Source organism: Chrysochloris asiatica, unplaced genomic scaffold, assembly GCF_000296735.1.
Source record: "Chrysochloris asiatica unplaced genomic scaffold, ChrAsi1.0 scaffold00333, whole genome shotgun sequence".
NCBI lineage: Eukaryota > Metazoa > Chordata > Mammalia > Afrosoricida > Chrysochloridae > Chrysochloris > Chrysochloris asiatica.
The window spans coordinates 957,580-985,227 of record NW_006408851.1 but is presented as its reverse complement, the minus strand read 5'-3'; the positions used below and the strand labels follow the sequence as shown (position 1 = coordinate 985,227).

The window sequence follows — 27,648 nt, the reverse complement described above, 5'->3', positions numbered from 1 at the left end:
TAGGTGGAAGTTGGGAGGGTCACTGAAAACAGTATTTATGCCTCCCCGCCAGTGGTCTAAGGACTAGAGAGCACTCGGTTCTGAGGTTCGTTGCAGAAATCCAGGAAGCAGCATTGTGAATATATCCAGAAGCCAAATACCGGAGAGGTTCGGGTATATGAGCAGTCGTGCATCTGTTCCTTTCGGCGACAGTCGCTCACCATGATGTCAGTACTGCTACCTGGGGGAGATGCCAGTGATAGGGAGGTCCCTGGGCAGGGCCCCAAATCCTCTCATCCTCTCATTCCAACAATGTTTTACCATACCCCCTGCCCTGTGGGTCAAAAACTGGAGAGATTCTTACTCTTGTCAGGGTAAGGAGTACACAGTGAGTCTGAACTGTCCCAAGGAAAGTTGGGGGTTTGTTGGGGGAGGGTTGGAGAGAGCCATTCAGTTTAGAGATTTGTTGACAAAGTAGGGAGAACCAGCACTTAGGGCCATGTAAGTAAAAGTTGGAAAGATTTATTGGAGGTTCAATTGCTGAGAGGAAGTTTGTCATTTATTTCATGGGTCCAAAGTAGGGAAATAATATGATTTTCTCTGTTTCTAGAAAGAGATCCTAGAAGAAAAAAAACAATCTTTGTTCCCAAGTCCTAAGAAGTCAGGTCTCGGGTTGTCCACTGCTTAAGAGAGTGAAAAATGAGAAACCACCTCAATCCTCAGTGCCCATCAGAGGCAGGCTGGATAAACCAGCTCTGATATGCTCATGCTGTAGAGAATGTTACAGCAAAGAATCCTGATGTGGTGCTGTAGGATAAGCACTAGACTGCTAACCACAAGTTCAAACCCACCAGCAGCTCCTTGGAAATCTATACAAGGTCACTGAGGATTGGAGGATTGGAATGAAGGATTGGAACAAAGGCAACTTCATACAGTGGCTGTTAGAGCACTATCTCTGGAGTCAGTCTATAAAACTATAAGTGCTTAGAACAGTGTATGGCAATGGTATGGGTTATGTAAGCTGTTTGTTAACTTAAAGAGAAGTAGGAGGATCCGGTGTAAGAGGAACCAGGGGATGTAAATCAATTTTCATTAAGTTGAAAATGAGGCAGAGATGTTCAGAAGACAAAGAGATGAACTTGACAAGGAGAGCTGTTTGAGCTGAACATTCAGATTCAAAACAAAGCAGTATGTGGTTGTTAGTTGAAGCCAAGGAAGCAGATAGAATTTCCCAGGGAGAGTATACGAAATGGGAAGACAGTTAAGGACCAAACTTGGTAAAAATGAACCAGTAAGGGGCAGGGAGAATAAGGTGAGGCCAGTGAAGAAAGCTGGGAAGAAGCAAAGATGTAGGGGAAGAATGAGTCTGGCAGTAACTACCTCAGACGGATACAGAGGGTAGGGGAACAGGAAGCCTGAGGAAAGGCCCGTGGATCTGGTTCAACACTGAAAGTGGTAGAAAGGGGGGACTGGAAATTGAGGTAGGGCGTGTCTCGCACAGTATTTTAAGTTTGTGGGGATCACAGTTGGGGTTTGGAAGAGGGCTGGACCCACATGAGAGGAGTCAGCTTACTGTTCTTTATGTGGAGTGTGATGCAGCTGCTGCCACGTGGGACGAGGCAGATGTCAGATCCCAGAAGGCACCCCAACTCCTTGGTCTCAAAGAGGCATCGATAGCAGCGCAGATACTTGGGCAACAGAAGAGGGGGTTGCTGATCGATGACGGCGAATTTACCTAGAACACAGGGGAGTACTGACCCAAGCGCTCACCCACCCAATTCCAGGCCAGTCGACCCTATTATTCCATCCTTAACTCCCCATACAGAAGTTCCTGGGCCAGTCCCCAATCATCCATTCATTCATAGACTTCTCATTGCTTCACTTCCTACCCTAGGCAGAAAGCTGAAGAGATTCCTAGAATTCACTCATTACTCAGCATGTACTCGTAGTTGAACCACCACCACCAATATGTGCCTAGCTCTCTGAAAGCCTCCAATTTAAGAGATTAGGCCAAGGCAGCCCGTTCCAACCCTAACCAGTCCTCTTAATACACTCCTTCTGGGACTTGACTTCTCAGTCCTCCACCAGCCTGATCACTCTCATTTGAACATGCTTTCTTAATCTGGATCAAAACAAGATTGCATCACAGGGCAGGGAGAAGCTCTACAATAGGCAGGAAACTTCAAGCAGCCCAGGATCACATGCTTGTGTTTAGTGACTCTCACTAAATAAGAGGCCTGCTGTGCTATGGGTTAATTCTTTAAGGTTGGCAGTTCAAGCTCACCAGCTGCTCCTTGGAAAACCCTATACAGGGTGGCTATGAGTCAGAAGCAAATTGAGGGCACTTAACAACAACAACAATCACAAGACAGATTCATACTAAATTTTGCCTACAAAAACCCCATTCTCTGCTCCCCCTCCCCAACTGTACACATGTTTACATGTCCCTTTTCCTCTGGTCCCAGACCCAAACCACACGACCCAGCAGAGCGCTTGGTGTGAAGCAGCTGCTGACTACTTTAAATCCTGCTTCCATGCAGATGGTGCTTTGCAGTTAATTGAGGAATCCATCACTTGGATTAGGCCGTGTTCTACCCTGTGGATCCTGTTTTTGTTACCTAGCATATTCCCCATCCTTCCCTATTCTGTATCTGCCTTCAGATTTGAAGAGAATCCCTTTATTATCTTCATTCAGGTTGCCCACAGCCTGATCTCCCTCAGGGTGACCGTCAACCCATTATCATGTCCCCCTATCTCATCCTCTTGCCTGCCTGGCTTCACCTTAGTGTCCTGGGCAGATGCGCCCAGTCACTTGGTGTCTGTAGGAGTCTTCATTCTGCAGACCATGAGACCCCTTTAACCCCTCAAAATCACTTACCAAATACCAAGCTCATCATGACCAGCACTAATAAGAGCACCATGAACAGGGTTTGGAGGGTACTGTGGAGGCCTAGGGGTCCCAGACTCCGGCTACTTGCAAGGTCTGCCATGAAATGCTTGATTACTCACCAGCCCCTAGTTTGGGCTTATATAAGTGCAAGAGAGATTGGCCAAGAGGAAGGAGAGAAGCAACACTAGTTTCAGGTGGAGTCAGTGCCAGAAAGGTCTGAGGAACAGGGTGTTCTCACCCACAGACAGTCTGGGTCTAATATCCTGGCTCAGGGGTAGGCGCCCAGCAAGGGGGGAGTGAGTTGGGGAAGTGACAGGGGACTTTCATATTCATTCAACAGTATTTACTGAATCACTGCATCAGGTGCTGGGAATACAATAGTGCATAAAGTCCCTGCCCTCACAGGGCAGATAGGTTAGCAGGGAAGGCAAGTCAACAAGTCTTGGTGAGGAGAGGACAGAACACTTCAGGGGAGCACCGAGACAGTGAAATCACTGACCAAAAGGCTTCAGCAAATGAGTAACATGATCAGAGGTCTGTTTGTAAAGATCACTGAGGTGGCAAAGACACGGGAGAATAAAGAATAAAAAGTGTAGGCCCGGAAACCAGTTCGGAGCTATTTCTGAGTTCAGTCACAAGGTGGCGACCTAGTCTAGCAGAAGGGAAGTATGAAAGCTGAGGAAAGACATCTGATATTTATTTAGAAGGAAGACTGGACAGATTTGGCTTCAGATTATTTGTGGGGAGAGGGAAGAACATTTGCAAAAGTGAGTGGTCGGTAGTACCACTTTCCAAGATGGGAAAGCCGCAGCTCTGTTAGAAATCCCAAAGCAAGAATATCTGGGTCTTGAGTCACCAGCTCCTCAGCCCCGTGCTCCGTGCCCCTTTGTTGTTAAGTGCGGTTCCTACTCATAGCGACCCTGCATAGTCCGCCGACCCTGCGGTTCGCAGTCCAGTGCTGATCCTATAGCGCCACTCCGGGAGTCCAGAGCCTCTCGTCCCACCTTCTCTTGCCCCATTCAAGCTGCGGGTTAATGGAAATGATCTCTCCGGCGCCCACGGACTCCAGCACGGCGAGTTTCTCTTCGCACCTGACAGCACTTCAGAGCTCCTCTAAGGATGCGGGGGCGGCCAGGTGTCGGCAAGAAACCAGAGAAGCGCCTGCCCAGCGTCAGGACCTACGCAAGGTGGCGCTGTGGCGCGACCATGTCTCCCAGACCGATTCCATCAGCTGCGCTGCGACGGAGACGCCCTCAGATGCTCTGTCCAGATCTGCTTGGTCCCCAACTCCATTGGTCCTCAACTCGCCTGATTAGTGGAAGTAGAACATTCTGCGGGAGACTTATGATTTTGACTGTAAGGGTCAGTAGGTCATGGGAGCCCTGGTAGTGTCGTGGTTAAGCATTGGTCTGCTACTCTCAAAAGCCAAGGTTCAAACCCATCAATCCCTCCAATGGAGAAAAATGAGGCTATCTGGTTCCGCAAAGGTTTACAGTCTTAGAAAACCTATGGAGTCACTATGATTGGGTATTGACTTGACAGTGTTGTTTTTTAAGGCAATGTGAGGTACTCTGGTGTTGAACCATACTGTGTGTCACAATTTTCTGACTGGAATTTCAGGGAAAGCCCAGCAGTTGGATTCCCTGGCTATCCCAAGAATCATGGCTTGAGAATGGAAGGATGAATAGTGGTGGTGGTAGTAGGACTATGGGAAGAAAGAGTTGCACACCAAAAAGGAGATGTACAACAAAAGATAAAGGTGTGCACCAATATAGGAGGAAAATGCATGCTACTTTGTAAAAAGAAGCCTCAAAGCTGTTGCTGGCTAGTGCATTCTGACTGTTGGTCTCTCGTGTGTTAGAGTGGAGCTCCTCCAAAGGCTTTCCTGGCTGTGCTCTTAACTGAAGCAGACCACTAGGCCTTTCATTTCTTTTCACAAGCCAGGGAACTACATCCCATCTCTACCCCCTCAATTCTAAAATGCATTCATTATTAAAATGTATTAAAGAAAAGTCTGTAAAGGAAAACTAGGGAGAAACACAAATATCTGTTGAATGAATGAGTGGAAAGAGTGATTGACAAAAGGAATCAGAGCAGGGGTCCTTGAAGCAGAGGGAAAATGTACACATAGTGACTTATGCAACACCCTGTGAACCCCTTTTTTGAATATGGCCACAACTAAGGACTAGGGGGGGGGTCTTGAACTGCTAACTACAAGGTAAATGGTTCAAACTTACCGGCCGCTCTTTGAGAACCCTATACACGTAGCTATGAACCAGAACCGACTTGATGGCACTTTACACCAAGGATGGGGGGCTGTGGGAAGCTGAGGCTGACCTCCCAGGAGGCGGTCACCCTGAGGGGCCTTCACGGACAGGCTGCAGTGATCATGGGCCCTGGGAGGATGGACCTTGTTAGTATTTTCCAGGATGGACATGGCTTTCTTTGGAGGGATGTGGGCTCGGAGTTGTTCTTCTCACCCTTGATTCAATCTTGTTCCCTCCAACCCACCACTGGGCATGGCCCCACTCCATTCCCCTACTGTAGCTAGCATCTGTTCCCAAGTCCTGCCTACTTAGTTTAGTTACTCTCCTGGCCTCAGAGCCCAGAGAGTTCATTGCCAGGGTGATGGGTTCCACAGAGGCTTTCTAGAGTGAAGAGTTGGGCATTGTAATAGTCACCCTGGTGACAGCAGCAAACATTAAGTCCACCCACACCAGGTACTCCTCCTTTTTGGCCAAAGGATACTTAGGGGCTAGTAGGAGAGTAACTAAAGTAGGCAGGGCTTGAGAACGCTAGCTATAGTAGGGGAATGGAGTGGGGCCAAAGAGGGGGGCAGAGATCTGGCTTCTGTTGAGGGGCACAGCATGGAACTGCCATCTGAATAAGAAATAGACAGGGGTCTTTAACCTGTCTATTTCCTATCCAGAATATAAATGAATTGAGCATGATAACGACTAGGCTCCTGAGAGAACTGTGATGGTTTGTAACTGACTGCATGAATGAATGGCTAGGTACCCAACACCTGGTCTGCACATCCTAGGGGTTCTCACTCACTTGGAACAGCAGTTTCTGAGACATGCCCCTACTGGGAGCAAGAAGCAGAGTCTCAGCCCAAGCACACAATCTAGAGCTGAGTCCAGCTGACCCACACAGAACCTGGGTCAATGAGATAGGATGGGTTGAGGGTGGTCCAGAACATCACCTCTTCCTAGGCTTCCTACCAAACTCTAAGTCCCTTTTCTCCCAGCCCCTTGGCCTATCTGGGCATCCAGGCCTCTCATCTAATACCCAGTACAGCAGGGCCCAGAACCCCAGCAACTGTGGGGACTACATCCAAGTTGGTTTTCTCCTGGAACCCAGCTAAACATTGTGAGAAGTTACCTCCCGTTCTTCATTTGAGCCTTATCAGGTAAGGAGTGATCTGAGAGGATAGACTGAGGCCCCTGGGATCAGGGTAGGGGTGTCCAGGATCCATGTGTTGAGCCTTCCTTCTCCCCACCCACTTCAAATATCTAAGGGTCCGCAGTATGGTTGAGAGACCCTCATGGCATCCACCATTCTCTACAGAATGCTCAAGAAGGAGGGGAAGAATGGAGGTAGGGGCAGGTCTCCAGAAGTGGGAGGTAGGGCTGAATGTCCCCTATTTGCATTTAAGGAGGTTCCAGGAGCTGAACAGAGACTTGGTTTCCAGGTGATTAAGTGCTCTGGTAGATCTGGGAGGGGGTTCAGAACCATGCAGCTGCTTCCATAGCTCCGTGCGCCACATCTCCCACACTGTTTTGCCCCCTAGGAGGTGGGACAGAGGAGAGTATCAGCTAGCTGATGTTTGTTGAAGGTGCAGTTACCTCTCCTCTTCTGACCCAAACTTGAAGGATCATTATCACTTGATGAGTCTCAGATTCCCACCAATGGAACCGACTCCATAGCATATAACAACAACAACAGCGGAGTCCTAGGCGTCCTGGTGTGGTAGTGTAGGCTAATGCACTGGACTGCAAAGTCGGTTTGAACCACAAAATTGGTGGTTCAAACTTACCAGCCACTCCTTGGAAACCTTATACAGGGTCGTTATGGGTTGGAATCGACTCAACTGCACTTAATGACAACAACAATGGAATTCTAAGGAGCTCTGGTAGTGTAGTAGTTACGAGTCAGCAGTTCAAAACTACCAGCTGTTACACGGGAGAAAGATGAGGCTTTCTGCTCCCGTAAAGAGTTACAGCCTTGGAAACCCTGTACGGGTCACTATGAGTCAGAACCGACTCGACAGCACTTAACAACGACAATGGGGCTGCAGAATAATGTGCTGGACCACAAGGTAGATTTGAACCTCAGGTTGGAGGTTCAAACTCACGAGTCGCTCCTCTGAAACCCTCTACAGGAGTGCTATGAGTCAGAATCGACTCCACGACACTTAACAATAAACAAACTCCCTTCAGGAACTGCTGACTAGGTTGGGACAGATACAGCCCCTATTCTCCCTCCCTCTGACATCACAGAGGAGCTTCATGTACTGAGATCCAAGATATAGATCAGCCAGAGAATGCATTTAGAGTGTCAGAACCTTGTCACCCACATTTAAGTATCTTGCTCAAAACAGAGCATCCAGGGTGGTAAAATTGAAGTGTTTCATCAGTAAGACAAGTTACCAAGGGAAGAAGGTGGTCATGGTTGGAAGAGGGACTCTCATTCTTTCCAAGAGGTCCACAGATTAGAAATAGGATGGAAGTTACACAGGAACCAACCTCCTCAGTTCTAACCTAATTAATTTTCTTCTAACAGGAATGCCAAAATGCAAAGTTCTGCTTGGGAGGACGAGTCCTTGGCCCTCAGTCCCTGGTGCCCCATGTTTGTTGAATTACAAAAAGGATGTGAGGAGAGACACTGGATGAAATCATGAGGAAGGTGTGCAGGGTCTGCTGGGTAAGATGTGGGGAGCGGGCTGCCCCCCAAATTCCTCAGGAGTAAAAGCTGACCAAGAAAACTGGGGGTTCTCATGGTGAAACCACGCAGCTGAACTCGGAAATCAGTCTAGCTGAGGAAGTAAAATCAGACACTAGAAAGTGCTTTGAAAACAACAAAGCTTGTAAGCCTGAGGCACCCCTGGGCTCCTTGGTTCATGGTATGCAGGATGAACTGAGGAAAGGGACAGTGGCCAGAGAGGCTTATGGGAAGGGTACAAGGTGGTGAGAATGCTAGACATACCAGGAAAGGGTGGGGCTCGGTGGCCCATTTCATAATGACAGTTCAGGTTAGAGATTGAAGGCCTGAGGGTGCAATGGATAGGTAGGGTTAAACTGGGTCACCTAGTAGTACAATAGCTCCTCTGAGGCCTCAGCTTTCATCATTGCCAGCCCCTGGCTCCCTGGACATTTGGGAAGTCACACAATCAGCCAGCCAGTAAAAAAAATACCTTTTTATTAATCATTAGGAATAATCCATTCATTTAATGCAGGGAGTGTATTAGGAAAGGGCGGGTACTGCCAGGTGAAAGAGGGAAAAACGTGCAAGAGGAACAGCAAGAAAGGGGAATGGTCCCCCCACACTTTCACAAATTATAAACAGCAACATGAAGAATCACATATAAGAGGGTCCTTCCTCTTGCTTCTCCCATCCCAATTCTCTAGAATGCATCCCAGCATAGTCCCTAGAGATGCCAGGGCATCTGGAAGTTCTGGGCCGGGAGTGGGGTGCAGTGCGTGGCTTCAAAATTGTGCAGATGCTTCCGAGCCTGAGGAAAAAGGGTGGGGTGGGTGAGATGCAGCACAAGTGGGGAGCTGCAACATGAAAACCCTGCCAGCCCCCATTGTCTAAGCCCACCACCCACTCCCTGCAAGGTACCATTCCAACGCCTTCTTCCTGCCTCCCACCCAAGCTCACCAGAAACAAGGCCAGCTGCCGTCGTCCCTCTGCACTCATGTCCTCACCTGCAGTCAGAAGGTGCTTAGACATGGGCCACCCATCTGGGTATTTACTCTCTTCTTCCTTCCCTCCCCCTTAACCTCCTTACCCACGCTCCAGGGGAAGTCAGGCCCATGCTCTGCTTGGTAGGAGCGGAGGACAGACATACACCAGTCTTCCTCCACCTCCAACCGGCTGTAAATCGAGGCTGATCAGGGAGACAAAGGAGGGCCCCTTCAGCCATCAGACCTTACAATGTCCCCACCCAAAGGCCTCCCCAGAACTGCTCTCACCTTCCTCCAGCTGTGAGGAGGCCTCCAGCCACTGCTTCACCACTCGAAGGCCCTCCTCGGCCATCACTCGGGGATACCTGGAGAGGGAGGCGGGAGAAGAGGTCAGGACCAGTTCTCCTCACTCCCATCCCTGGACTTTCCTCCCTGTCCCTCCGTGTCAGTACCCACATGGACACACGTGCACACACACACGCCCAAATTCTCACCGATGCTGCAGGAGCTTCAGCAGGAGGTCATTGCCTCGGTTGGACATGATGTCTTCAGGAACCCTGAGGAGAGGAAGCCCACTAGAGAGGTCTGGAGAGGCTGGATGTTGTGGTTGCTGGTGGGTGGTAGGGAAGCAAGCTGCCAGCTCTCTCTGGGATCAGGGAGGGCAGAGGCTCCCAGGCACTCACGTGGTGGTGATGATCTCGTCCTTGGTTCTCCGGATCAGCAGCACAGGGCCCTGGTACCTTTAGCAAGAACAGTGCAGTGGGTAGGGAGGGCTCAGAAAGAGACAGGGGACAGCTGGCCCACCCCACTCCACCCCTGCAGTGATTGCATCCTACCCTCCCCTAAAGCAAGGTCCATGGCTAGCCCTCCACCCAACACTTTAGAATGAGAATTGCTTAGGTGAAGTTTGTCCTGGCTGGGGGATCCCCTGCTGTGTTGGGCATTAACCTTGGGTTGTGGAGTCATGTAGTGGTCCAGGGTCCCAGGTGACCTGGAGAAGGTTTAGGCCAGGGGGGTTTGTGTGTGTGTGTGTGTGTGTGTGTGTGCAGAAGGGGTGGGGCAGGTGGGAGGGGATTTACCTAGCAGTTCAGCACTCCTTTCAGTGCCTGCCTGCCCAGCACACCTATAAGGGCTGTGCACATGGGCCATCGGCTGCACCTACCTGCACAGCTGCTCTGCATTGTTTAGATTGAGGTGCTGCCTCACAGTACTGGTCACTAAGCCCCCTAGAGTGATGGAACAAAGAGGAAGGGTTGGTAGAGAGAAAACCCTTGCTCAGCATAAAGGACATGTCCATGGAGAGAGTCCCTCAGATAGGTTAACTTAGTCCCCAACCATGGAGAAGGGAACCATCCCATTTAGTACAGCTCCCAGTTCCAACCCACTGCTTCCCTGGAAGGGCAGGCACGAGAACTGCACTCACTCCAGCTGTCCGGCATGACTTTCAAGGCCAAGGGTACCAGGTCATCAAAGGAGGCATCCAGGATCACAGCACTGATGTCTGGGTAAGACATGGCTGCCCACGTGGCTGGTACATGAAAGAAGGCGCTCATGGGGGCTCTTGCCACTACTCATCCTCCCCCTTACCCTATGGCTAACCCTGTTCTCCCTACTGTCGCCATGCTTGGTCTCCTTAACCCCTCACTGCACTAGGCCAGGCACCATCTGGAGAGGCTGGAGAGTGAACAGACCATTGTTGGAAATACATCACAGACAACAGGGGCAAGAAAGAGTCACGTTGCCTGACATCCCCACACCAGGATTCTGGATTGTTTTCTCCTTTTAATCATCAAGCACAAGGAAGAAAGAAAATGGGAAGCATATACATGTATGATACCATCTTCCAGGCCCACCTGGAGATCTCACATCCTCCCTATCTTCCTTGAGCTCTGCCCTGGGCATTTCCCCACCTCTCCTGGGGGTAGGAGGGCAGACACAGGAAAGTCCTATGGTGGGGGAAGTGAAGAGAAGGATAGTACCTGTGAAGCCACCAATGGACCAGGCATAGATAATGATGTCCTGGGGCTGGAAGCCCAGGCGGTGGATGGCAAACTGCACCACCACGTCCATGGCATTGGCCTCATTCTGTGGGAATGGCACCCCCTGCAGGAAGAAGGGTAAAGGGAGGCGCATGTTAGCACCAAAGGCTGGCTCACTCATCATCAGTGCCCTCCCAACAATGTGGACCCTTCCTGTAGCCATCTGACCATCTGACAATAGATGAGAAGGTGGAGAAGACAATGAAGGGAGGAAGGGCAGGTGTCCTCAAAAGAGATCCACTTCACTCCCTAATTGTGAGGAGGACAGCATGCTCAATGCTGTCTTCCCAGCTTTCCTGCCCTTGGCATCCAGGTCACATGGAGTGGGAGGTCCCACAGAAATATACAACCCTCTAGCCTTTTCTCTCCAGAAGAGAAAATATGTTCTCTCTAGAGGGAGAAGAATCGTATTTCAAAAAAAGGAAGGGATTTTAGAGAGGGTCTCACCGTGCTTCCAGCAAAGCCTGGATGGTTCCAGCCCAGGACTGAATATCCAGCTGTAACAGGAGGAGAAACTGAGACCTTGACTCATGCCCCCGGGGAAGGAGCATGAGCTCTAAACACCCTCCAACCCCAGAGGCAAATAATTCCAGGCCTTCCCAAATGGGCATCACACCAAAAGCTGAGGCAGCAGAAGGGAGCTGTGTGGTTTTATGCGAGTGTGTGTGTGTGAGTGAGTGAGGACAGAATAGAGAATAAGGTTAGGTATACATCCCAAAGGAAGAGAAGGCAGGTATCACAACAAGGCAGGGGTCTGACTTTCCCACAAAGGTAAGGAACTCATACCTCCCCCAGAGAAAAGTGAAGGTCTGGCCTTAGGGAGATCCTATCAGCATGCGGAGGTAGGAACATTCTGTTCCAAAAGGCAGAGATTTGAGGGCTGAGCCCAGGCCTACCTTCCAGAGGGGTGGAGACACAGCCCACCTCATAGAACCCTGCATTCCCCTCACAGCAGATCACCTGTGGGAAGAAAGTAGGAAGAGGGGGTGGGAGGGAGCCAAGCTGGGTCTGAAAATCCCCCTCAGGGCAGGGAGGACAGTAGGTGGGAGCTTTACAGGGAAAGGAAAGCTGGTTCCTGTTCTATCCAGGGAGAAGAGATGCTTCTCAATTGACAATGCCCCTGTGAAATGAGAAGCAAAGTGTACGTGATTGTTCAGTAACCTGACCCCAGAAGATGAAATCACTAAGTAGCAAGGTACCCATTTTTCCTCAGAACACCATGAAGTAGATCTATCTGAAGAAATGCGATTGTGGATTTTTCTTTCCTTTACAGTTTTATCGGAGCCCTGTTGGCACTGTGGGGTACAGGTTGGACGCTAACCACAAGGTTGGGAGTTCAAACCCACCAGCAACTCCACTGGAGAAAGATGAGGCTGTCAGTCCCCGAAACCTAGGAATTAGCTCTACTAGAGAGTTGCTAGGAGCTGGAATCGACTTGATGGCAGTAAAGCTTTTTTGTTTCTATTTTGGATCTGCTTTCTTTCTGCATCACTTTTAGGTATGTCATGCGGTATGCAAATCCTTTCCCTCTCTCTGGCCAGATACACTCCAATTCCATGGTGTTCCAGGCTGAAGACCAGAGATGTAGGACATACAGATTTTCACAGTAGTTGGACAGAGCTGGCACTAGAACTCCGTTTCCGGGACTCCTAACTCAGTGTTCTTTTCACGTCTGCTTGAAGGAGGCAGAAGACTTTGGAGCCAGGCTCTACTATTTATTAGCTGTGTAACAATGGTAAAGTTATTGTGTGCCTCAGTTTCCTCATCAGAAATGGGCTAATAGTACCTACCTCGCAAGGTTTGTTGTGAGGATTAAACATATGCCTTGCATGTGGTAAAAGCTGTATGTGTTTTTACTATTCTGATTATTACCTGTTGGTCCTTGAATGTCAACTTCTACTTCTTCATCTCTTTCCCTATCACAAGGTTTACCTATATCCGGAGGTCTTTGGGGTGGAGCTGGGAGATGGAGTCATCCCAGGTTGGCTTCCTCAGAACTTCAGCTGCTTTTCCTATACTCAGCTTTGAGCTCCCTGTTCCCACTCACCAGCTTCTGTCCCTGGGGCTCAGCTGTCCCCCGCCGGTCCACAAACATGGTGTCGATCTCACTGCCATCACAGGCCAGCAGCTTCGCCCGGCGCCCGTGATACTAGTTGGGGGAGATGCAGTGACAGGCTGTGAGGGGTAGGAGGGCCATGTCCCTGGGGGCAACGGGTGGCAAGGCAGGGGTGGGAACAAGGCAGTCTCACCTCTTCCACCAGCCGGGCTTGGCCCTGCAGGAGCACAGGCATCAGGGCCTTCTGGAGCAGGTACACGGAGCCTGGGTACAACATCCGGCGCCCCAGGGTGTGCGCCACAAGATAGCTGCAGGAAACCTGAGGTTAACAATCCTCAACTCCGTTGGGGCCCAGGGACACCCTCCCAACACTGAGGCTCAGAGACCCTGGGGCCTGCGGCACCCTTGATTTACAGAGTGCTGCATTCCTCTTTCAGGACTTAATGAAATAATACATGTACCTGGCTGGTGTTACCCCATCTACTTTTTACTGCAACCTTTGTACATCACAAATTTAATGCTGTGGTCCAGTACACACATGTATATATGATTCTGAAGTGACAGTTTTATGAGATAATATTATCCACAGATAATAAAGGAGCTCTGGTAGCGTAGTGGCTACGAATCAGGCTGCGAACCGCAAGGTCAGCAATTTGAAACTACCAGCTGTTCTGTGGGATAAAGATGAGGCTTTCTGCTCTTGTAAAGATTTACAGCCTCAGAAACCCTGTACAGGGTAGCTATGAGTTGAAACCAACTCCACGGCACATAACCACCACCACCACAGATAACAGAGTCCGGGTGGCACCATGGTTAAAGCACTTGGCTGCTTACTGAAAGATCAGCCACTCTGAGGAAGAAAGATGTGGCAGTCAGCTTCATAAAGAGTAACCCACTTTCTTGCCAGTGAGAGTGACATTGTCTTTAAACCCCATGTGGCAAACCCTGATGCACCACCGTGATGCTCAGGGAAGAAAGGGTGACCTGGAAGTCCAACTACTTCCTTAAGATCACACAACTTTTGGATGACTATACAAAATGCTTCATCGTGGGAGCAGACAATGTGGACTCCAAGCAGATGCAGCAGATCCAAGCGTCCCTGCCCAGGAAGGCTGTGGCTCTAATGGGCAAGAACACCACGATGCACAAGGCCATCCGAGGGCACCTGGAGACACTGTGGCCTCACATCTGGAACAATGTGGGGTGTGTGTTCACTTCACTGAGATCAGGGACATGAAGGTGGCCAACAAGGTGCCAGCTGTTGCCCATGCTCTATGTGAGGTTACTGTGCCAGCCCAGAACACGAGTCTGGGTCCTGATAAGACCTCCTTCCAGGTTTTGGGTATTACCACGAAGATCTCCAGAGGCACCATTGAAATCTTAAGTGATGTGTAGTTGATGAAGGCTGGAGACAAAGTGGGATCCAGTGAAGCCCCCCTGCTGATATTGCTGAACATCTCTCTTCTCCTCTGAGCTGACCATCCAATAGGTGTTTTAACAATGGCAATATCTACAACCCAGAAGTGCTTGCCATCACTGAGGAAGTGCTGTATCTCATTTCCTAGAGGGTGTTTACAACATTGCCAGTGTGTGTCTGCAGATTGGTCACCCAAGTGTTGCCTCATTACCCCATTCCATCATCAATGGGTACAAGCAGGTCCTGGCTTTGTTACAAATCGGGCTACGAACCTTAAGGTCAGCAGTTCGAAACTACCAGCTGTTCCGCGGGAGAAAGATGAAGCTTTCTGTTCCCATAAAGATTTACAGTTTCGGAAACCCTGTACAGGATCGCTATGAATTGGAACCGACTCCACGGCACATAACAACACCACCACCTTCCACTGGCTGAAAAGGTTAAATAAAGCCTTCTCGGCTGATCCATCTGGATCTGTGGTTGCCACCCTTGCAGCAGCAGCCACCACTGCTGTTCCTGCTGCCACCTCAGCAAAGTTAAAGCAAAAGAAGAGCTGGAGGAGTTGGATGAGGATATAGGATTTGGTCACCCAGAACTACCAACTCAGCCAGCTGTATCTGTGCAGCAAGGAATTAAAGGCTTACTTCTTTAAAAAAAAATTTTTTTAATTAACCCACTGCCATCAAGTCAATTCCAACTCACAGCGACCTTGTACAGGGTTTGTCATTGTTGTTAAGTGACGTCGAGTCAGTTCTGACTCATTGCAACCCTGTATAGGTTTCTGAGAAGCAGCTGGTGGGTCGGAACCACCAAGATTGTGCTTCTCAGAAACCCGTACAGTTCAGTGCTTCTCCTATGGTACCATCAGAGCTTTTCTCCATAAAGATCATAGTCTTGGAAATTCTCTGGGGCAGTTCTACTCAGTCTTTGGTTGCTATGTGCCTAAATCAATTTGATGACAATGAGTTTAGTATATGTAATAAGTAAAATCAAAATTATCAAATATAATTTTGTTGATTTCCATGGTGATTTCAGGGTGACCCCCGTGTGCGTCAGAGTAGAACTGTGCTCCATAGAGTTACATTGACTACTTTTTCAGAAGTAGGTTGACAAGTCTTTCTTCTGAGGTACCTTGAGGTGGACTCTCAATGCCAACCTTTTGGTTAATAACCAAGTGTGTTTGCCTCCTAGGGTCTCCTTGTTACTGTATAAACACAACTTAATGAGAGTTCCCAAATAAACAACAGTTTTGTTTTTTTTTTTAAAATGATGCCTGTTGTTGTGGTTAGGTGCCGTTGAGTCGGTTCCCACCCATAGTGACCCTGTGTAGGGTTTCCAAGGAGACGCTGGTGAGCTTGAACCACCAACCTTGCAGTTCAAACAGCTTTACAGTCTGATGCATTAACCCACAGCTCCACATCAGGACTTATAAAGTTCCCTAAATTGATTTCAAAATTCACTCATTCAATGGGTCAAGATCCTTAGTTTGAAAATATCAAACTAGGCTGCAAACTCCATTGGGCCAGGGACCTGGCTGGATTTTTCAATGAGATAAGGTACCCAGATCCTGGCATAAAGTAGAAGCTTAAACATTTATTTTGCAAAGAACATGTGATAGGCACTGTTCTGAGAAGATGATCAACCACTTCTGGTTAATCCTGAGGTAAGCTTTGTCCCATAACAAAACTGTACAATCCTCGGCAGCACTCCACTCCAAACTCCAAATCTGGCTCACCCCTTTGATCAACCAGCACAGTCAACAAAAGTCTACCTCTTTCCTTAATATTCTAGAAGCTTCCTCCTAACTCCAGCAAAAGATAATTCTCAGTATCTGTTTGTTATGGATTGAATCGTGTCTCACAAAAATACGTGTTATAAATCCTAACCTCTATGCCTGTGGTTAGGGAAGCACAATGGCTCAGTAGGATAAGCACTGGATTGTAAATTACAAAGCCAGTGGTTCAAACCCACCAGCTGCTCTGCAGGAGAAAGATGAGGCTTTCTGCTCCCACAAAGATTTACAGCCTTGGAAATCCTATACAGGGTCGCTATGAGTCAGAACCAACTCAACGCCCCTTAACAACAACATGCCTGTGGTTAGTGAAAAAAGAGAAAGACCTCTAGTGAGATGGGCTGGCAGTGGCAGCTCAAACGTAGTAACAACTGTGAAAATGGTGCAGGACTTCTGTTGTGCATAGGGTTACTGTGAGTCGGAATCTTCTTAATGACACTTAACAACAACAACATGCCTGTGGCTACGAGGAATCCTGGTGGCGCAGTGGTTAAAGAACTCAGTCACTAACTCTAAAGTCGGTGGCTTGAACTCACTCACCAGCCTTCTGCGCAGGAAAAAGATGCGGCAGTCTTCTTCCGTGAACATTTATAGCCTTGGAAGCTCTGTGGGGCTGTTCTACCCTGCCCTATTGGATCACTATTGAGTTGAAATCTACTCTACGACAGTGCATTTGTTTTTTGGGGGGGACTTTGGTTCTTATCCCATTTCTCATATTAATGAGACAGAATTAATGAGTCAGACTACAAAGTTGTTTGAACTGCAAGGTCCATGGTTCAAGCTCACCAACTGCTCCTTGGAAACCCTATCTATACAGGGTTGCTATGAGTCAGAATTGACTCGATGGCACTTAACAACAACAACAAACAAGAAAGCAGAGACGAGGGGAAGAGAGGTGCCAAGCCACATGAAGACTGCTCAAGAGAAGACGCTCTAAGAGATGAGAACCTTCCTTCAGAGTTATGAGAGTGAGAAAGTCTCTCCCTGAAGTCAGCACCCTGAATTCAGACTTCAGCCTTCTAAACTGTGAGGAAGTAAACTTCAGTTTGTTAAAGCTGCTCAGTATCTGGGTTTCTGTTACAGCAGCATTAGATAACTCGGACAGCACTCCACTATAAAACATAAACAGTTACTGATGTTTCTTAAAAACCTGACTAATAGAAAGTGTTAGAAAAAACGTACACAAATATAAATTGACAGAACAAACACAATGAAGAAAAGCATACAATGTGATGTATTCAGGCTTTACCAAGTGCTGTCAGGCATCCAGCATGGTGGGAGCCCTTGAGAAGATGTTACCACACTTAAACTCCTCAACAACCCTGTGAGGCAGGCTATTCAGGGATGCAGAAACTAAGGTCTAGAAGGGCCAAGTGGTCGCCCAAGGTGGGATGATCAATCAGCAGTGGAGCCAGGAGGGCATACCATTTGCTACACACCTGACCCTGCTCCAGGTATAGGCCATGTGTTTCCTCCTGGCCCCCAAACTCATGCCTTCCTCTGCTTCATCAAAAAGAGTCTTTGCATCAGAGAGAATTGTGTTGATATCCCAGCTCTTTATTGACTATGTGATTTTGGACCCTCTGATTTTCCTTTTCTCACACATAAATATGGATAAAAGCAACTTTGTCACAAATAACACAGAAAGCACTAGTTCAACGAAGGAGTTATTTTACAATGGTGTACCCAGTCACCAAAGCCCTTGTCCCACATCCCCTCCACCGAGCTGGCCTCACTTCCCCGCCCTTTCCTACCTGGTGATCTGACAAGGCAGCTTCTTGACTTGGTTGAGGAAGGTGTCTGCTGTCCCCCGATGCAGGGGCTCTGGGCGAAGCAGGGCCACACCACGGCGGGAAGGGCCCCCTCGGGACTCCTTCCTGAGGAAGGGAAAGATGCAGGGGAGGATGGGGTCAGGAGCAGCATTCTGGACATCAGAGGTCCTGAAGATGATGGGGTCTAGGAATGAGGAGGTGGTGCTGGAAGGCAGGTACTGAAGCCCAAGAGAGGGATGAAGGTGGTGGGAGGGCCAGGACAAGGAAGGGATTATGTGGGAAGGTTCCAATGGGAGGGAAAGAGAGCAAAAGAACTAGGCTTTACCGGCTGCTGGGCTCTTCCCAATGAAAGTCCACTGGCCAGCTCCTGAAGTCAAAGTTGTAGTTGGCGAGCTGCCTCTGGGGTGGGCAGGGAGAGAGAGGAGGTGAGCAAAGGGAAGCTGAGAGCTGGAAGGCCCACTACCCACCTTTAACAACCTTGTCATTCAAAGGACTGGCCTGTAATATACCAAGCCGAGGTCAACACCCTTCCCATTTGCAGATGGGGAGCTCTGACATGGACCAAAAAACCAGGCAAGAGAAGATACCTTCCTAAGGATCACGTCTATGGGCCCTCATTCAAATAAGGAAAGCCAACACTTTTGCTTTTCTGAAACTCTAAGACTGACCAGCCCTAGGTGGGATGGCTGGAGGTGCTGCTGTTTCTGAGGGAGACATGGAAGGGCCTGCTGGCTGCTGGTCACTGCTCACTTCCCCACCAGGGTCCATGACTTGGAGCTGCCTTGGAGGCTCCAAAATCCCCAGGGGATTAAACTGACTGTGCCAAGGTTGGGTGGGAGAGAGAAGGCAGGAAAGTCACACCCACAGTGGGTTTCTTTGCACCCAAGGTCACCTCTTGAATGAAGCCTTCTGTCACCTCCTGTGGTTGTGGGCCAGTGCTGCCACACAGACCATCTGTGTCTCTGGTCACATTACTGATTCTACCTGCTTCCTGAGGGCAGTGGGAGCTAACGCTTACACTGCTGGATTTCTCCCACCCCCAGATCTCCCAGCACTCTATCTGAAGAGTGTTGTGGGTTTGGTTTTTTTTTTTTTAATTTTATGCCAGAGAACTTTTTTCCTAACATTTTCAAAAATAACTTGACTAACAGAATGGTAGAAAAATTGTACAAAAATATAAATGGCAGAACCAAACATAATGAGGAAAAGCACATTTCAGGCAGGCTCTGCACATCTGTACAGACCTGGACTTGCACCCTGTCTTGGCCTGCCCTTGTTCTGCGACTCTGGATGGGGCACTTACCACTTGGCCTGTGCTTCCTCAGATGTATAAATGAGGGCAATCATGCCAGCTCATGTGGTTGTTGTGAGGATCAGAAAGGGTGAACACAAAATGCCTCAGACAGTGGCGTGATCCACAGCTTCATTACAGAGCTCCATAAATGGTGGCGTGGAGTAACCAGTAATATGATGATGGTGATCATAACTGTTTGATCCCAGAAATCCCCTTGCAATAGGGAAGAGCTTTATGGGGCCTCAAAGCCCCTTCTCAATGATAATCACACTCCAGCAGAACCAGCTGGCCTGGCACAACTCCAAGGACACTGTGCCCTGGCTCTTCTCCCTCCTGGCACCATGCTCTGCTCCTGGGGCACAGGAGTGCACATACCTTCCCATCTTGTTCTATCCCTGAATAAATCTAGCTTGATATTCAACTGACACAGCAGAGATCCAAAACCATTTCCAGACTTGAGCTACTGGGATGGAGAGGAAACTCTCATCTAAAAAACATTCCACAGTCTATATTTAGAGAGTTCTTTCAGGTGGGTGAGTGGAGTAGGTGAGAACTGTTTAGCAGAACATTTCATTAGAATGGATATGGAGGGGAGACTCTGCAGGTGGACAATTCTCTTATGAAGGGGAGAAACTCCCTGTCAACAAACACTCTTGTGTGGTGGATGGCAAAACACATCTCCTACTGGCAGAAGCTGCCACTTAGTGTTCTGAGGAGGGAGCTGAGGGAGCTGCTGCCAGGGTACCTGCTTAGCACCTTTCCTAGAACCTCTCACCTTGTTTTCTGTGGACTGATTCCTGTGTGTGGCTTCCAAGATAGTGATGAACTGCAGGTACTGGGGGTTGGTCCAACGGCCAATGCCTGGTAGAGAGGAGATAGAAAACTGTGCTAAGAAAACTGAGAAACAGGATGCCCAGGTTTTAGGAAAACAATTGAGGACGGGCAAGGGGAAGGCCTTGGAAGAGAAGAGAAAAAGGAATGGCAAGTCTGGGACCTGGAGAAACAGATCTTCCTCCACATCCAGCAACTGACACATAGGATTCCTCCCCTTCTTAACTTCTTTAGTTTATTTCTTTATAGACTATCAACCTTCCTCATTCTGGAATAGTCATGGAACCTTGCTAGCTTTGGATTTCCCTTCTTTCACTGCCACCCTTCTCCATTGCTTGCTTTATCTTTATTCTGTATATTCCACTGTTCTTAACCCTCAGCAATTGGCCTTCATAGTCACTCACTCTTGTTCCATAATTACTTTCCCACTGGATCCAATGATCTCTGCTCAGTTCTCATCAACTGCACCACTCAACACTCTTCCTGTCCTTTGAAAAGTCCTTCTTCCTCTGCTTCCTGGGCCTGTCCTCCTGGACCACATTCCAATTCTGGGACAGCTCCCACCCTGCCTTCTTTCTACTTCCCTCTCTCTATTGGGAAGAATCCTCAACACTTAGCTTTTTTCTCTCTTCACCTGCCTTATCAGTGATCTAGTCCACTTTGTCTTCAGTGTTGAGAAATCCCAAGCCCTGATACAGTCACTGTTCTACACATGAGAAACGAGGCAGGAAATCAAACCCTAGCTCTAGGCCCTCAAAAAGCTGGAATTTTGGTTGGAGATGGATAATACATAATGTACTTATCCATCCTATGATTCATGGTCATCAAAGTTCACAGAGATGTAACATACATACATAAAATGCATATGCAGCTTAAAAAATACAAAGCAAACATTCATGTTACTACTACGCAAGGTAATAAAGAGAATAGAACCACCCCTCCCCCAGAAGTCCTCATCATCCTACACTCTCCTCCTCCTCCAGTAAGGTAAGCATTCTCCTGTCCTTCATGCCCTTGTTGTCCTTTAGTGTTTTGTCCCTTTGGAACTTAAGATAAACAAAAACATATTGCATAAAGTATTTTGTGGCCAGCTTTTTTTCCCCAATGTGTCAAAATTTATCTTTATAGTTGGGTGTAGCTACAGTTCATTCATTTTCACTGCTGGACAGTGTTCTACTATATGACTATCCCACATAATGTATAATTCATCCTGTAACTCATGGCCATCAGAGTGAATTACAGGTTAGGGTTATTACAAACAATGCTGTATGCTATATTCTTATACATATATATTACTTTGAGTCCTGGTGCAGTACTGTAGAATGAATATTGGATTATTAACCACCAGGTCAGCAGTTGAAACCCACCAGCTGCTTCTTGGAAACCCTGTATAGGATCGCTGTAAGTGGACCTGACTCAATGGCACTTAACAACAATATATTATTTACACATGTGCAGAAGTTTCTCTTGTATATATCTGGGAGTGGGATTACTGAGGGGTTGGATATACACACCTTTTTAAGATAATAGCAACGTTTTCTGTTAGTTACTTTTTCATATTCAGGACTAATGCCCTTTAAAGAAAAGATTATACCTTAGACCATTCTCAATGATTTCTTTTCAAGAGCTAGAACCAAACTGTATTTGCAGAAGGTAATTAAAATATATTTACCAATGATGGACAGACGTAAACCAGGTGCCGCTCTCACTTACCTCGGAGGCAGGCCACACCTGCCAGCAGTAGTACCAATGTCCCAGCGTAATGAGAGAAAGGCACCACTTTGGACAAACTCAAGTAGCCTGGGGAAGGAAAAGGGACCACATGAGCAGCTCTCCCCACTGCCCCCCAGCTCCTCTTCCCAATGTGGCCCCAACCTCCAACCCAGATCCTCTCTTTAGGACAACTGCAACTTCAGAGGAAGAATATGCTGATATAATCAGAAAGCTAAATCATCCTCATAAGCCCCTTTCCTCTTTAGGTGGCTAGTTCATCTCCCAACCAGCTGCCCACGTCCTACCCACCACCTCTGAGACCACACTGACCTTTCCTGTACAAGTAGAAGAAGGCAAAAGGAGAGGAGTAGTAAGAGATGGACCAGAAGACTGAAGCCTGCAGCAGAGAGACGGGAAAAGGCAGTCAATATACATACATACATGCATACAAACACACATGCACACAAAGACACAGTTCTGCCATTTCCAGGCCTAAGCTCTGAACAAGTTGGATAAACCAAGGAATATCATATCAAGTACCTATTCTGGCATACTATCAATCATACAGTTGTTGCTATGTTGTTCTTAAGTGCTTTCAAGTCGATTCCAACTCATAGTGACCCTGTATAGTGTTTCTGAGGCTGTAATTCTTTGCAGAAGCAAAAAGTCTCATCTTTCTCCCATGGAGTGGCTGGTTGGCTCAAACCTCTAACTTTGTGGTTAGCAGTCCAGTACTTATCCTACAGAGCCACCGTGCTCCCCAAGCCAACAATTGTTGAGTGCCATCGAGTCAGTTCCAACTCACAGCAACCCTGTATAGGGTTTTCGAGGAGCAGCTGATGGGTTTGAACTGCTGACCTTGCAGTTTGCAATCCAGTGCTGATCCTACAGTGCCACACTGCCCAAGCAGACAATAGGTGCCTGATATTTGTTGAAAGGTAATGTGCTAGAGCATAACAGAGGCTGGGAAAACTAGGTTGTTTTCTTTCCCCAAATCACCTCTGGATGTAATTCTACCATATTTAAAGGCCAGTCCCTCTCTCTACTCAAGTTAATCAAGCTTTCTCAATTGGCTCTGCTCAGAAGAGCCCTGGACTGCTCTCCAACAGATGCGCAAATGTCACCATAGGAACCCAGCCAGAGACAACAGCTGCCTCTGCAGCCAAAGAGATTAGTTGCCAGGGAGGACATGTCACTAGAGACTGCAGGACTTATTACCTGCGAATGGTCCCGAGAGTAAAGAAATTTTTCCTCATGGCTCAGGCTGCCCCAGAGAAAGCCATGTTCCATACCAAAGGGGAATGTCAAGTATGTGCACGGAAGAGCACATGTATGGATTGGAGAGGTCTGCTGCAGAGCCCAGAGAATCCCCCAGCCCTGAGGTGTCTTTTTCCAGTCTGAGGAGAACTGAGTTCAAGAGGGCAGCTGGGTCTGACAAGATGCAGTGTGTCCCAGATGCCAAGGGCAGACATACCAGCGCCAGGATGCTGTCAGCATGCTTCTCCAGGGCACGAGGCTGATAGTACGAATCCTGCCAAGACAGATGGCTGGTTAAGGACCCTAGCCATTAGCATATCCTCTAGCTCTTGCCTTCCAAGCTTGGTCTCTTGGGGCATCTTTCATTTGAGCCCCATTGAAGCCCTTCTCCCCACCCCCAGACCAGAAGAACCAGCACAAGTTGCTGGACCAGAAAGAAAAAGTAAAAGCAGTCCGGGTGACTTTTGTTCCTTCTTCACAACCAGTTTTAAATGGGTTATGAACATGTGTATATGGGGAGAGGGGTCAGCAATGCTAGAAAAGACACAAGACAACTTTGAGAGGTTAAGAAGAGCATCAGCTATAGGGCAGGTTGACTAGGGTAGAGACAGATGGTAAAGACTACTGTGGCAGTTTGTAGGGGACCATAAACATAATTTGGGACGACCAATAAAAAGGAAGAGATGATTTAGGAGCATAGCCTACCATCACCAGACCACCTCCCTCCAGCTTTCATGAATGTAATGACTGGGGTCTCCAGGTTAAACTGGGAGGAGGGAGGTGGAAACATGATGTGCTGAAATCATTTTGAAATTCAAGGACCTTGTAAGAGGGAAGGTAAACGGTCCAGGGGTAAATCCAAGTGTCACCAAGGAAAAAGAAATTGGGAGTTTTACAGAAAAATTCCCCAGCTCCTCAATCCGTGTAGGGTCTCATCTAGGGTTTAATAGTCAATAGAGATCAGCATGGACCACTGACAGACAGGGTGGAGGGCCGCGGAGAGGAAAAAACCAGGAGTGATAGTGGGAAGGAGAGGCGGTGCGCAAACCGCGATAAAGAAAAGAGGCATTTAGCCTATAACCGCGACTTTAATCCAGGAAGCCCAAAGAGCTCTGACTTAAGAGAACAACTGGCTTGACAAACAGGCTCCCCCTATTTCCAATAATGGGCACTTCAGGAGAGCAAAGGCCGCAAAGAGGCTTGGGTAGTACCATGTTTTTCACTGGGGGGGAGGGAGAACGCGACTCACCCAGGAACTGGAAGAGGGAGTGGCAACTGAAGTTGGAGTCTCTGGGACGCCAGACGGGGTCCGTTCTGCGTCCCTTTCTCGGTAGATTTTGTAGAGCCGGGGGCCTAAGACACAGCTCAACAGCTTCGCCATGGCCCCGGCTCGGACCGCTGCTCTTTCGGCAGCAGGTCCCCCTGCTGGCCCCGCCCTCTCCCAGCCGCTGAGGTATTGCGTGTGCTTGACGTCAGCGCGTACTGGCCTTGTGGAGAGTCGGGGCATTTTCTGAGCTTTTTGGAAAGGGTTTCTCGCAGTTGGACCTACGGGTTCAGCAATGGTTAGAAATTAGTTGGAGGCGTTTGGAACGTGGAGAGTTAGAAAATTATTTGGCATAGCCAAGTCTTTTTTTTTTTTTTCCTATTTTTTAATAGTTGGCAGACTCGACCGAGAGAGGAAGCGAGAGGGGAAGATCAGGAGCATTTTGCAAACGCAAGAATTTATGAAGAACGTTATAAAAGTTGTTTAAAAGGTTAAAAAAGAAAAAGGCTTGACTAATTGTAGAGCTAAATGGTCTAGGAACGCTGGTTAATTGCTTAACTGCTAACTGAATGGCAGTTGTTCTGTGGGAGAAAGACCTGGTAATGTGCTTCTGTAAAGATTACAGTCCAGAAAACCTTATAGGGCAGTTTTTCTCTGTCACATGCAATCACTATAAGTCGAAAATCAACTCCATGGCTCATAACAACAACATCATGGTCATCACTAGGGAGACAGTGTTGTACAGATGTGTGGAATATTGGTAAAAATGAAAATGAGTGAATTAACACTCATAATCCTGGATAAATCTCAAAACCAGACTACTGAGTGGGGGGAGAGGGAGGAGCATTACACCATGATACCGTTGATACAAAACTCAAAAATATAAAATTGAATGATAAAGTAAGTGAAGCACATTTAGACAGCATCTTTGACTGAAATATAAATGTTCTAATGTGGCACTGTGGATTCTTGATGTGGCACTGTAGGATGAGCACTGGACTGTGAACTACAAGGTCAGCAGTTCAAATCCACCAGCTGCTCCTCGGAAACCCTGTGCAGGGTCACTGTGAGTTGGAACTGACTCGACAGCATGGCACTTAACAACAACAATGTGGCGCTGTAGGATAAGCATTTGGCTGATAACCACAAAGTCAGTGGTTCAAACCCACCAACCGCTCCTTGGAAACCCTTTACGGGGTATCTATGAGTTGGAACCAACTTGACGGTACTAAATAACAACAAATTTTGAAATAGGTATGCAGGTTTATTTTATTTATAATTCATTGTACCTTACCCATTGCAGTGGAATTAATTTCAACTATGGAAACCTCAGAACTGGACTCTGAGGTTTTCAAGGAAGCAGATCACCACCAAACCTTTCTTCCATGGTGTCTGCTGGGTAGGGTCCAACTGATAATGAGTTAGTAATTGAACACACCAAGGACTTTATAGCTACAAGCTTAATATTGGAATCAACACATACATAGAGAAATGGGAAATTGAATATATTCATGTAATCATGATCAAATAAAGAATCTATCATTATCAGCATCCACAAGACCCTCTTCAGGTCCCTACCAGTTGCTGCTCTCACTCCAAATGGCACTACTCTTCTAATTTCTAACCCCATCGATGAGTTTTCTCTGTTTTTGTACTTTACATAATATAAGCTATGTGTGTCTCTGTGATATTGAACTTGTTGTTTGTCACGGTGATTTATTCAGTCTTATTACTGTCCACTATGCAGTTATTTATTCATTATACATTTCTGTATCTTCTAAAATCATTTTTTATTGTGGTGGTGGTGGTTGTGTGCCATTGATTCGGTTCCAACTCATAGAGAGCCTGTATAGGGTTTCCGAAGCTATAAAACTTTATGGGAGAAGAAAGACTCATTTTTCTCTCCTAGAGCTACTGATGGATTCAAACTACTGACCTTGTGAGTAGCAGCCCAACTCATAACTCACTATGCCACCAGAACTCCTTTTTATTGTTATACATACTCATATGTAATAAAATATTTGACATTTCATTAGTCTTCACATGTATAGTTCAATGACATTAAATATATTAATCATATTATTTAACCATCATCATTCACTCTTCCCCAAATTTTTCATCATTTTTAACATAAGCTTAGTGTCCCCAAGTATCATAGCCTTCGTTTCCTTCCTTTCGGCCTGCTCCTGGTAATACTAATGAACTTTGATCTTTATACACTTGCCTATTCTAGATATTTCAGATGATAATATTTGTCCTTTTGTGACCAATTTATTTCACCCAGTATAATATTTTCCAAACATTGTGTCCTATTGTATGTATGGAAGAAAGAAAAGAAAAATTTCAAAGTGTTAGAACTGTATGAAGATCTGCTTTGAGAGAGTCCTGCCTGGGGCAGAGCGATGAATCAGTGACTTCTCCAAGCCCCTTGTATCTTTCTCCTTGAGTAATTACCTCATATTCTCTATGAGTAATTACTCATCAGGGATTCCGGGGAGGTCTGTGATGTGCCAATTATCAAAATAAGTCATTCCAAATAATTTACGGAATGCTCATTGAGTGCCTGAGTCTTGATGTGGCACTGTAGGATAAGACTTGGACTGCTGCTAACCACAAGGTCAGCAGTTCAAACCCACCAGTCACCCTTTGGAAACCCTATACAGGGTCACTTGATGGCACCTAACAACAGTTGGGTGCCCAGCTATGTGCTGGGTCTCACGTAAATCAACATGACAAATCAGCTCCTTTGGTCATGATTTGTTTCTCTTAGGAGTGGAAAGAAAATCACAATACTTCCAGACTGATGAGAGATGGACAACCATGAAATCCTTCTGTGTAGGTGTCTTAGTATGGCAAGTCTCTGATCTGAGTCTTTCAGCTGAGGTGTTGTTGTTGTTGTTAGGTGCCATCAAGTCGGTACTGACCTATATCGACCTTACGTACAGCAGAACGAAACACTGCCTGATCCTGGGCCAACCTCACCACTGTTGCCACGCTTGAGTCCATTGATGCTGCCACTTGGCTAATCCATCTCATTGGGGGGGTCTTCCTCTTTTTCTCTGACCCTTCACCTTACCAAACATGATATCCTTCTCCAGCGACTCGTCCCTCCTGACAATATGTCTGAAGTTTGAGAGACGAAGTTTGGTCATCTTGGCCTCCAAGGAGCACTCTGGCTGCACTTCTTCCAAAACAGAGCTATTGGTTCTTTTGGCAGCCCATGGCACTTTCAATATTCTCCTCCAACACCATAACTCAAATGCATCAATTCTTCTACAGTCTTCCTTATTTACTGTCCAGCTTTCACATGCAGATGAGGTTACTGAAAATACCATGGCTTGGGTCAGGCGCACCTTAGTTCTCAAGCTGACATCTTTGCTCTTCAACACTTTAAAAAGGTCTTGTGCAGCAGATTTGCTTAATGCAATATGTCGTTTG

The 27,648-nt window shown here is 47.4% G+C and overlaps 2 protein-coding genes and 1 pseudogene across 2 annotated transcripts; 1 reads left to right on the top strand and 2 right to left on the bottom strand.

Moving 5' to 3' along the window:
* Window positions 1-56: 56 nt before the first annotated feature.
* On the bottom strand, window positions 57-2,969 carry LY6G5C (lymphocyte antigen 6 complex, locus G5C). Its single transcript, XM_006875595.1, has 3 exons — window positions 2,858-2,969; window positions 1,553-1,714; window positions 57-220 (listed from the first exon to the last, which is right to left on the bottom strand). The coding sequence occupies exons 1-3, from the start codon at window positions 2,967-2,969 to the stop codon at window positions 57-59; spliced, it is 438 nt and encodes a 145-aa protein (XP_006875657.1).
* A 5,302-nt stretch (window positions 2,970-8,271) lies between these two features.
* Window positions 8,272-24,402, bottom strand: ABHD16A (abhydrolase domain containing 16A). The gene is made up of 20 exons (XM_006875594.1): window positions 24,196-24,402; window positions 23,164-23,220; window positions 22,020-22,086; window positions 21,690-21,776; window positions 19,921-20,006; window positions 18,177-18,250; window positions 17,834-17,956; window positions 13,067-13,181; window positions 12,865-12,966; window positions 11,714-11,777; window positions 11,265-11,314; window positions 10,758-10,881; window positions 10,202-10,306; window positions 9,941-10,004; window positions 9,462-9,518; window positions 9,273-9,335; window positions 9,067-9,143; window positions 8,883-8,981; window positions 8,753-8,799; window positions 8,272-8,603 (listed from the first exon to the last, which is right to left on the bottom strand). The coding sequence occupies exons 1-20, from the start codon at window positions 24,325-24,327 to the stop codon at window positions 8,520-8,522; spliced, it is 1,677 nt and encodes a 558-aa protein (XP_006875656.1). The 5' UTR covers window positions 24,328-24,402; the 3' UTR covers window positions 8,272-8,519.
* On the top strand, window positions 13,835-14,939 carry LOC102811861 (annotated as a pseudogene).
* Window positions 24,403-27,648: the final 3,246 nt, after the last annotated feature.